General features: G+C 36.3%; 1 protein-coding gene across 5 annotated transcripts in view; it reads right to left on the reverse strand.

Moving 5' to 3' along the window:
• Window positions 1-12,474, reverse strand: part of aatkb (apoptosis-associated tyrosine kinase b) — a 55,538-nt gene that overhangs the window by 7,872 nt on the left and 35,192 nt on the right. For 3 of the 5 annotated variants that reach the window (XM_055175775.2, XM_055175777.2, XM_055175776.2), the window contains 3 exons: window positions 8,988-9,129; window positions 2,359-2,438; window positions 201-319 (listed from right to left, as the gene is read on the reverse strand). In XM_055175775.2, coding sequence (XP_055031750.2) covers window positions 201-319; window positions 2,359-2,438; window positions 8,988-9,129 — 341 coding nt within the window. Of the gene's footprint in view, window positions 1-200; window positions 320-2,358; window positions 2,439-2,546; window positions 2,570-2,765; window positions 3,366-8,987; window positions 9,130-12,474 lie in introns of those variants that run through there. The other 2 variants (XM_055175779.2, XM_055175778.2) reach the window with 2 other exon arrangements.

Here is a 12,474-nt window from a genome sequence, read left to right on the forward strand (position 1 = left end):
ACTGATGTTCAGATAAAACATTTATTGTCCTACATTCTTATTGGTAATTTACAGTACATTTAATAGAGACAGGCGGTCAACCTAGCTTTGAGCCTACAACCTTTTGAATTCAGCTACAGTAAATCTATAACCACTACAGCATCCCCACGTTGTGGCAAAGAGGTGGGATAAAAGACTGTATTCATTATTTATTTACTTACCGGTATGGTCGAGCCTCTTCGAGGAAATGCATCTGGTCCTGAACACTGGCGCTGGATTTCAGTTCCTTAACTACAACCTGGGTACTGCTGAGACCAGAGTGGATCTCCCCCAACAATATCTGTTAATGGCAACATGCCGACACACGCACACATGTACACGATGCACACAAACACACAAAGGGAAGACAACAGAAACAGAGGGATAAACAGAGGGAAAATGGACAACACACAGCATTATGAACAGGGTGACAGACAGATACAAATAGAAACACAGGAAGGAAATGGGCAAACAGGAAAGACGGCAATGGATTACAGATATTCAACACAAACAAAACCCCAAAATAGTATTTAAATCAAGTCCAGGATTCATGCAAAAAGAGACGCTCAAAAAGAAACAGACGCACATGAAACAAAACCACATGAGGATTTATTAAACATGCAGCCACGGAGGCAGACATACAGATGGACATACCCATTCAATGGAAAGTTGGGGAAATTGGGGACAGTGTAAGTGTGTGTATGTGTGTTACAAAAAGACAAAGCAGAGAAAAAGAGAAAATGAGAATGAAAGAGAAGCAATTATTAAGTATTATTGTGTATTTAACTCTTTCCCGGCCAGCATTGTCAAAAAAGTTACCAACCAGCACCAGCATTTTTATGATTTTCACAAGAGTGTTATGTCTTAGAAAATTTTCTTCTATAAATATATAAACATACAATAGGGGAGAGCAGGGGCAACAGTACCATTTTCAGAAAAACTTAATTTTTAAAGATAATGTTTTACTGTGGTCAGTAACTCACAAGTGGAATTTTGAAAAAATTTAATTCACTTTAAATTTCACTTTAAACATAAGTAGTGAATTGTTACTTTTGACCCTGACAGCAGAGACAAAAGTAACACAACAAAACAAGATAGATTTTTGTGTTACACTTGTTTTTATACATGACTATGACCTTGTTAATATTTATCATTTATCTTTGTAAAAAATAATGAAATTACATCTTTATTTTAAATTTCAGTTTTATCAAATGTTTCAAAAGCAACCAACAGTACAAACTAAAATTTTTAAGAATACAACATTTTTCAACAGTTTGAACACTATGAAAATGAAATTAAAATAAATAAAATTAGAATAATATATATTTTCAACATATACAACAGTATTAGCAGCGGGACAAAAGTAACTGTGGGTTTACACCAAGCGCGAAGCGTGCAATCGCATCGCGTTGCTCGCTCTAGATTACTCACGGGATTTATCTTCGTTTCATGCGAATTTTTGAGGAAGGCGCGTTTGCCGTAGAAACACGCGCTATTCGCCTCAAACGCGCCTTCCTCAAAAATTCGCATGACACGAAGATTAATCCCGTGAGTAATCTAGAGCGAGCAATGCGATGCGATTGCACGCTTCGCGTTTGGTGTAAACCCAGTTACATTTGTCCCGCTGCTAATACTGTTGTATATGTTGAAAATTACATATACGCCCATATCACGTCATTCGCATCGCCCCACGCGAGGACGCGTCTGATCGCGTCTTTGCATTGACTTTGTATGTAATCTACTTGCGCAAATCGTTGAACTCGCATCTGGTGTAAAAACTTCCTATCTTAGTTTGTTCTCTTTATATAACATCTCAAATATGGGTAGGTTTCTTCAAAAATTAAACATTTTGAGCAAAAGGTTGAGATAATTGCATTTTTGTAAAGGAGTTTTGTTATTGATCAGATTCAGAATGATGATCAAAACATACACAGAGTTGTTACTGTTTTTGAACAAGTGAAAGTATATTATAATGTGGGTGAGAGCCACCTAGTGGATAATAGCGGAAATAAAGATTGCCGTAAAAACTTGTCAGGGAAGCGTCATTGATCAGGAGGCGTTTTCTCTTAATTGACAAGATAACTCAATAACTCGTCAATGGCGGGGAAAGAGTTAAAGCTAAACAGAAATATCCAAAGTCACAAGTCCAACATCAAAGGATGATAAAGTAGTATTTAGGAAAGGCAAAGGTAGTGTAGCGTGGAAAACATTTTACCATCTTCAGGACCGAACTACACTCACATACAGAATGGAGCAAAGCTGTTTGGTCTGTACAAGCGCATGCTTACAACAACATTCACGTCTGCGAGGTAAGCGTATAGAAAAATAAACCGGATTTACCTTGCCGAACCAGCCATGTCCGATCTCTTTTACATAAAGCAAACTGTGGCGCCCGAGATCTGTGGACCTTAGGAGTTGGACTAGAGAAAGAAGACAGACAGTAAAAGATATTAATTTCCAAAAAACTGCCAATTTATAGTGAATTTTTAGTGATTTACTGAATGAATTACACAGACAGGGTCACATACAGTATACAGTAGAGTCCAAACGTCTATTGAAACAAAAGCACAAGCATAAGATTGGTTAAAAAACTGACTACTGACAAATGCAAAACAGAAGCAAGTAATCTGGATCCCATTGTTTAGTATAGACATATTTAGACACACTGAATGAAAAAGCAAATATCCAAAAGAAGATAAACAACAAGAATCCTTAGAAATCAGCACCATAGCTGAGATATAACACACCCTTAGTTTATGCTTGTGAATCTGAAGAGAGTCGAGTGAAGTTTCTTCAAAAATCTTCAAGTATATCATCCTCCCAATATCCACTCCAGAAAGTTATAAGTGAAAATCTTTGCAGAAGTTATGTTTAATAGAGTCCGACTGAACAGTTGTTTAAAAACCATTTTTTTGAAATCCATAAATTAGATTGAGAGATTTGACGGAGAGACGCACTGGATTTTGCTGTACTGAAGTGATTTTCGGTATACCCTTATCTGCCAGAGCCTCGTGTATCTCTATCATCTCAGAAAGCCATCACAGTTCCTTTCTGTCTCTATCTCATCTCAAACAGACGATTCATTGTAAGTGTTTATGACATAGTGTCTCATTCTTGTCCCTTTTTTATGCATCCGCCATATTTTACGCCCATGTGGTGATGCAGAGGCTGCCCCCTGACAGAGACCCTTCACTGGACAGAATTGGCCTCTTTGTCACCACCAGTGCTGCCTGGTACCACCGAGTGTAAAGAAACACTGACACTATTATTCCTAAGGTTTGTAGCCTGACAACAGAAAGTTAATGGCCGGTAAACAAATCAGAAATGTTTGACGTTTGTGGAGGATAAAAAAATAGAAGGGGAATAAAGGTTGTAAATATCTTTAATATTGATCGAGTAAGGTCATAACAAAAATGAAAGTGAAAATCTAACTTTGATGCTCCTAAACTTATCATAAGATTTTGAAACTTTAGCCTGGATTTCACACACAGGGTCACATTTTTGCTCATTGCGTATACCTACCCAGTCTCACAAGGTTTCGTGATATAGTCACGTAAATATTTTTTTTTCGTGATATTATCACAAATTTCCGAGTTTTTTCGTGATCGTATAACGAATTTCTGTTTTCTTGTGATTATCACGTATTGGTTACTCAACTGCTTTTTCCTATTTTCAAACCATTGTCGCTTCGGTTTAGGGTTAGATTTGGTGCTTGCATTAGAATGTCACTTTACTGTATATATTGGTTTTTACTATTTTTTCTAGGGCTGGGCATAGATTAATCTAGATTAATCTCATACAAAATAAAAGTATTTTTTTGCATAATATATGAGTTTGTAATGGGTGTAAATGAAGAGTTTGGTTCCAAAACGCAATAAATCCATTTTGACAAATTTTGGTAAAAACGTGTTTTCTATACCAAGAAAGTGACAAGATGAAAACAACTATTTTCTGTTACAAACTTTCACATAGCATCTTTAGGTTATAAAAACATAAAAAATTCAAATCCATAAGTTGATTTTCAAAGATTTATTATAAAAACGGACAATTTTTTCCACAAAATGCAATAAATCCATGACAAGTTTTTATTCAAAATGCTATAAATCTATTGAATCAATAGCCTATATAAATGTGCATTCATCTTTGCCATGTTATATTCATTTAGTTGACTAGTTGTACACACTAATTAAAAATATAAACATTAATGTCATTAATCAAAACACTTACTTTGTCATATGAAGATCACTGTCATTGCGGTTACTTGACGTCTTCGCTTAACGTCTTTCACAGAGATCAGCTGTAAAATGTTTTTGGTCCTGCTCGATTTTGGTTGACTTTGAGTAAAATTATGGAAAGTTTTTCATAAGATCCTCTGGGGTCAATGTTTTAGAATGAGAAGCTTGATGCTGTCGGGAGAACAAGCACCCGTCTCCCGAGTGCCTCTCAGGGAAAATATTAGATGCTGATGGCTTACGTTTCTTTCCCATCACAGAAAACCATCACAGGTTTAGCGATGCAATTAAAGTATTATTTTGTTTTGTTTGTTGATCACGAAGTACAAAGTAGATGAGGAAAACCAGGACTCCGTGGACTCAGCGCGTCCGCCATTGTTTGTTTACATTGCGTGAATGGTCCGCTGTAATATCAGAAATGGATTTATTGCGTTCTGTAAAAAAGGAGCAGTGGCGTTTGTCGCATTTTGGGAAAAAAGGGAGAAAAGATGACAGAATAACACGGCGGATATTGGATTTTGCGTAAAATTAAGAATTTACTTTTAACTACTGACCTGATATAATACTGATTTTGGCAGTAACTCATTTTTTTCAAAAATGGCGTTTATCGCGTTTTGGAACCAAACTCTTAAAATATTATGTATATTTAAACACACACACATACATATATATATACATTTAAGAAATGTTTTATTTAAATATCGTGTTTTTATTTATATATAATTTAAAATATATAAAAATATAAATAAATATATATACACATGTAAATGTTTCTTAAATACATGATTGTGTGTGTATTTATATAAACATAATAATTACACACAACACAAACACATTATGTTATGCATAAATGGATAAATTAATCTATGCCCAGCTCTATTTTCTAAATTTATTTTTTTATATGTCGCCTGGCGGGTTAGAGTTGGGTTTGGGTAGGGATGTCATTTTATGTAAATCTAACCCTAAACCGAAGCAACAATGGTAAGAAAAAGGACAAAACAACACGTGATAATCACACGAAAACAGGAATTCGTTATACGATCACGAAAAAACGTGGAAATTCGTGATAATACTACGAAAAAAGAATCAAAGACTTACGTGACTATATAATGAAATTTCGACTGGGCTGTGTATACAGTACATCCAACATGCAAACTTTAACAATAAAAACTACTGTACATGTGGTTCCCTTTTCCAAAATATTTGTCATGCGTGTGGAGAGATCCTGTGTGCATCACGTGTTTTGTCAAAATAAGTGCCTGCTGGAGACGCGTCAAAACCGTTTATGATAAAAGAGACCCGCACGTTCCCTAAATACACGCAAGACACTCCCTTAACAGTGAACTCTGATTACGCATAAGATTGTGCGAGTATCTGGCACACGCGAGTGTCTCCTTTCAAGTTCAAGTTCAAGGCAGCAGGCACTTATTTTGGCATGACACGTGATGCACACACGATCTCTCAAAGCGCAGAACACATATTTTGAAATGACGAACCACACACATGACAAGCTAAATACATGTTGTGACAAACTTCGCATCGTGCGCTTCAAAAAAAAGAAGTCACCAGCTGCCACTGGACTCCTGTATTCTGTACAAACATGAAATGATAACTTAAACTCTAAAAACTTTATAAACAAAGCAATATCCAAATGCTCATAGCTAAACATTTTTTTGGGTGTCTTGCATAGTGCTGCCAACATCATGACTCGTACCATGGTTTTATAGTAAAAGTGTAGTAGTCACGTTGGTATTGATTACTATTTTAATATATAAAACAGTGGTTTACTCCAAAAGCTTTTACTAACTGTAGAAAAACATTTGTACTTTATTTGTAGTAAAACCATGGTTAATTTCATAAGGGGGGACCAACATCAACGAAATGACATCATGCATCTAAACATGCTTGGAGCGTACGCATGTGATTACGTAAAAATGAGCGACAACTTGGCTCTCTTGTTACCGCAGTTCTGGTCAATGACATTCACGCTCTGGCCAGATGGCTGCTGGGAAGAGAGTCACTGGGGAGTGAATGATAGAGACAAATGCCTTCATTATCAAACACATCACGGGGAAACTAGTTTACTACTTATGGGCTCATAATGCTGTATTTCTCTGTCAAATCCATTTGTCCAAGCGATGCAAATTAGTCTGGATTATAGTTTTGTGATTAGTGTGCGTGTGTGTGTGTGTGTGTGTGAGAAAGATGGACCATGCATATTACAAAATGACGTGAGCCTTAGAGTATTTGCATGCTTAGAGTTTGATATGAGGGTGTGTTTATGAGCACAGCTGTTATAGGGTGGATACTGCACACCAGAGTACAATACATGAACAGTTTGGCTCAAATATATTGAATCGGATAAAGAAATGGCAGTTAACCTTTGCCTTTTGTCTCGCTAACTTCTTGAGTAGGATAAAGACATGGCTGAGTGCAAACAAATGCTAAAAAAAACAGAAGACGATGACTGGCTTATTGACTGTGTCACAGAGGCAAAATCGGCATTTCTGTCACTTTAAATGACGGATTGTAGATCTTATTTTAACCTCATTAGTGTGGATTGGCATCATTTAATTCACTTTTAAAACTACAGTGGACTCAGATTTGGGCAAAACTCAAACTTTAAACAGTGGTCCTATTGAAATTATAATACTGTACATCTTATGCTCTTTGTTTGCTACTTCATATATACTTATTATAATTATAATTCAAATATACTTTTTATAAGAATTTCAATAAAAAAATGGTTCAATAAAAATAGTATAACCCTGGATTAAGTTCCCAACCCCAACAACTTCCTGTCATGTTTCAACCAATAAAAAGTGACCAAACGTTCAGAAATATTTAGGTGGAAAAACCCAATTTTCTTTTAAAGGGACACTTCACTTTTTTTGAAAATATGCTAATTTCCAGCTCCCCTAGAGCTAAATATTAGATTTTTACCATTTTGGAATCCATTTAGCAGATTTTTGGATCTGGCGCTACCACTTTTAGCATAGCTTAGCATAGTCCATTGAATCTGATTAGACCATTAGCATTGCGCTTAAAAATAAGCAAAGAGTTTCAATATTTTTCCTATTTAAAACTTGACTCTTCTGTACATCGTGTAACTAAATTTAAAGTTGAGATTTTCTAGGCAGATATGGCAGGAACTATACTCTCACTTTAGCATAACAATCAAGGACTTTGCTGCCGTAACATGGCTGCAGCAGGCGCAATGATATCACACAGCCTCTGAAAATAGTACCTGGTTTTAAAGTAACCAAGGGGACTATTTTTGGGCAGTGCGTTATATCACTATGCCTGCTGCAGTCCTTGATTATTACGGCAGAATGAGAGTATAGTCCTAGCAATATCTGCCTAGAAAATCGCAAAATGTAATTTTCCGTCTGTCTTAGTACACGATGTAACTACAGAAGTCAAGTTTAAAATAGGAAAAATATCCAAACTCCCTGGTTATTTTAAAGCGATGCCAACGGTCCAATCAAATTCAATGGATTATGCTAAGCTATGATAAAAGTGCTAGCGCCAGACCTGGAGATCAGCTGAATGGATCTTTTTTTTTTATTAAATGTTTAACCCTAGGGGAGCTGGAAAATGAGCATACTTTAATAAAAAGTAGAGTGTCCCTTCAAATGCAGGTGCTGAAATGACCTTCAGTGTATCCACTTATATTATTTCAGCAACATTCATTTACACATCTGCAACACATCAGCAACGAGAGATGAACTGATGCATTAACGTTAATATCCGTCAGGTGGCAGAACACTGCATCCATTATTCTCTTATCATGTAAATTAAATGGCACAGTGAAGCGTTGTGCGAGAGTCGAATCTGACCAACCGCAACCTCTTGACTTCTGACCTGTACTAATCTTATCGCATTAGCTGCAGGCATCACTCTCAGACTATCATGAAGTGAGCTGTTGTTGACTCTCCGTGGATTGCACACATCCCCTCACGGATTCCTCGGATTCAGAGGAATATTTCTGTAGGCTGGCTGAGGCGGAATTATGCAAAAGACAGATGTTTGTTCGTATGGAGATGAAGTAAGCGAGAGGAAGTGGGAAACAGACAAATATGCTATGGTGACTGAAAGGAAACTCGTTTATGAATCACGTCATTTCTCAAATCGTCAACAATTTTAGTGAGGTTTATGCTTAAAAATTTTTTTTATGCTGGTTCCCATAAGAGAGCATGATGGCATTTTATTATAAATTATTTGTGTTGAATACTTAATTAATTACATCTGGGAGGGCATGAGGATGATTTATATGTGTGTGAACTGTTTCTGCATCAAAGCATCACATTCCTTTGCATGGTTAATAAGCACAGAGCAGCTGCATTGGTTTATATAAAGGCCCAGAGCGATGTAGGGTTATGGGAGAGAGTCCACCCCAGGAGGGGAAAGTGGAGGCTGGACCACACCAACAAGGGCGTTGGTCCCTTCTGGATTTTACACTTGAGAACTTGTGGGTTGGAAGCAAGACCGAACACATTAACAACGTCCTCTGGAAAAAAGAAAAACTCCATCCAGAGAATGTGAAAGTCGTATGGGAGTTGCGCAAGTGGAGCCAGAAAGGATATTGGACCGGGAAGAAAATGCTTAACAGGCCTGCGCTTTAAGCGATATCACATCTGGTCCCGGTCACATGTCATGATTAAACAACGGATCTTCGAATCTTCATCAATTAAATACATGAGCAATATATGTGGACCGGGTGTGGCGGTGACGCACCTGATCGGCCGGGTTGCTTGGCGACGGGCAGCGAGACTTCAGTGAGAGGCAGGATGTACACGTCAGGACCGTTGTGAGATGCAGGCGATGCCGGCATAGACATGTCCGCTGGGCACTCCTCTCCCTCTGCATTCTCAAACTCCTAGAATAGCGATAAGACAAGGCAGAGAAATTTCCTGGTCAATATAAATTTGCACTTAAGCGTATGCATTTCGAAGATGCTTTTATCCAGTGCCACTTAAGGTGCATTCAAACTATATGTTTGGCTCCAGCTAAACATTTTATCAGTATGTGTGTTGGCTGGGAATCGAACCAATGGCCTTTGTACTGATGTCCTCCACCAATTGAGCTTCAGGAACATCGTTTTTTAACTCATTCCTCACCAGCCATTTTTTGAAAAGTTGCCGGGCAGCATTTTTTGTGATTTTCACAAAAGTTTCATAAAATGCCTTCCAGGAAAATTTTCTTCTAAAATATGTAAACATACAAATATATCAAATGAAAGAACAGACCGTCTGCTTTCAAACAAACAATAAACAAACAAACAAACAAAACGGGAAAAAACTAAGGTGACCCTAAGGTGACATGGAGCAAAAATTAAATAAAGTTTAGTTTTGCGTGAAACTATTGCGTTTAGTTTTGCGTGGGCACGTGAAAGCAAAAGTTTCATGTGCGCACGTGAAACTTTCGCTTTCACGTGCGCACGCAATAGCTTCATGTGCGCGTGCAAAAGTTTTAAGTGCCCACGCAAAACTAAACGTGATAGTTTCACGTGCGCACGCGATAGTTTCACATGCGCACGCAAAACTAAACTTTTACAAAAATTCTGCACATGAAGGCATCGCGTGAGCTCATGAAAGTTTCATGTGAGCACCCGAAAGTTTTAGGTGAGCACGCGAAGGTTTCACGTGAGCACATGAAACTTAACTTTAGATTTTTTTTACTCCAATGTCACCTTAGGGGCTCGGTATAAAAATTTGTATTTTTCTTAAATACAATTTTTTTTAAGCAAAAAGCTGAAATAATTGCATTTTTGTGAAGGAATTTTGTTAGAGATCAGATTCAGAATGAATATCAAAACGTACACTGAGTTAGTAAAATTTGTAAATAATTTTTTTGCTTAAATTTGCTTATATATTGGGTAAGTGGATAATCGCGGTATTACAGATTAACATAAAACCTCATCAAGAACATATTTCTTTATGCAAATGTTTTCTCTTAATTGACGAGATAACTTTGGCGGAGAAAGAGTTAGTTTTTGGGTAAACTAATGTACTTCTTTAATTATCTTTAAACTAACTTATTTCTCCTTATGCAAAAAACTTTTGTTTTTGTCTTCTCTGGCACAATCTTGACGGGTTTTAAAGATCACTCCCTATCCAAAAATTGCCTTATGATTGAATGCTCGCTTCCTCTCTTCGTGCGAAAAGACAGAAAAGTCGCTCAGCTGTCAGCTCAATTCCAGCAATGTGCAAAGGATTCAAAGGCCCTTTGTGTTTTCAAACACGCCATGCAAAAATAATACATCTTTAAATTAAAAAGACACATTAGCAGCTCCTACAAGTGAAGAGCTTTGAACCCAATTTGTGTCACAGTAAATAAATAACCTTTAAAAATACTTACTGGAACAAATTACAATTTATGTCCATTAAAGAGCGCATCACCCTAATCAGATCGAATAAAGATCCACTAGTTTAATCTCAAGAGCTTTTAACTCGTACTTTACATCTCAATGTGCTTTTCGCCCCACAAACTACAAAGAAAGATGAGACCATCTAAGAAAGGATTTGGCACCGTCTTGAAACCGGAAATGCCGATCCAGATGCAGCGAAGAGGCACTTTCTGTGAACTGGGCTGCGGAGATATTGGGCTCGAAGATATGGAAAACAGTGACCTAGAGAGGTCACAAACACTTACACTTAAAAAGCACGACAAAAGACATAAACACATCCTCTCACGCACACATACACTCGGTCGTATACACAAAAGCGTCCCCGAGAGGCTTCACTGTCCACATTCACACGCCCCACATGGCTGCGTAATGACCCCCGCTACCGGACACTACAGTATATCATTATACAGACAGTATTGCAATTTTAAGGCCTTTAGTAATTTTTGCCTTAATACACACAGTAGCTATGTTTAAGTCACAAGATTTACATTCCTGACAGTTGGTAAAAAAGCTAAAAAAAACCTCTACTCTGCATCGTTTTTAAGTAGCAAGTAATAGTAGTAATTTCTCCATATAGGTTAACTAATATAGTCCCGCTAGGACTATATTACATTTTAATTTGGTTACATGTGGTTTTGCCAAAATAACTTGTGAGATGATATTCCAAAATCTGTTACAAGGTGTTTGGTTTCATTTACTTAATTGCATTTATTTTTTGGGCCATGGTTAGACATCTATAAAATCTTCGCTGACAGCCTAAAATTTGGCTTGTTTAAGCTTAGACATCTGGGCTGTGTTTGGACGGATATTAGATGTCTTTTAAATGCAAAATTGCTTTTTGGGAGTAGTTAAGTTCATATCAAATTGTTCTGTACTCCTCAAATTGTAGCAATAGGAAGCCAAAACGGCCATTTAAAACAAATGACACTCACATTTTTATTACAAATTACTAGTGCTAGCCTGGGCATAGATTAATCGCATACAAAATAAAAGTGAATTTTTGCATAATATATGCGTGTGTATTGTGCGTAATTATTATGTATATTTAAACACACACACACACACATTTCAAAATTTCAGAACATTTTTATTTATATATCCATTTTTTTTGTTTTGTTTATATATAATATGGAATATACAAAATTTTTAATAAATATATATACACACACATGTAAATGTTTCTTAAATGCATACATGAATGAATTTGAATTTATATATACATAATAATTACAAACAGCACAATCTGATATATTATGCAAAAAAAATCACTTTTATATTGTATGCGATAAAATTACGTTATCAGTATTTTCAGCCTGGTCTCACTGTTAATGCAGAGTAATAATACCTAACTTTTAAAAATACAAAACATACTTTTTTGTACGTTTAAATAGATACTGAAGCGTACAATGTAGATTTCATTATATTTATTCATACATTTATACTGCAAAGTATTTTTTACAGTGTACCCATAAACCCTTTTTATACAAAAACGTGTATATATATATATATATATAATGTATTCTTTTTATATTATGCAACGTAATGGACCGAAATGTGTAGGACATTTTTTGTAACAATAGCATTTAAAACATTTTAAGCCGCTAATACAGTCCTATCCTACCTACGTCAATATTATAAGTTTCAGTGTGAATGAAAACGTAAGTAAATGAACGTGTGGCCCAACCACACTTTACGTAAAAATGCACACATATTCTCAAGAGATCACGTTGAGATTTTTGCATGCATTTGGCATGTCTCATTTTTGCCTTAATAACAAGATTTCACATTTTTTACGTTATTTAAAAATTTTTAATC

The sequence above is a fragment of the Misgurnus anguillicaudatus genome, chromosome 4 (assembly GCF_027580225.2).
Source record: "Misgurnus anguillicaudatus chromosome 4, ASM2758022v2, whole genome shotgun sequence".
In the NCBI taxonomy this organism is placed as follows: domain Eukaryota; kingdom Metazoa; phylum Chordata; class Actinopteri; order Cypriniformes; family Cobitidae; genus Misgurnus; species Misgurnus anguillicaudatus.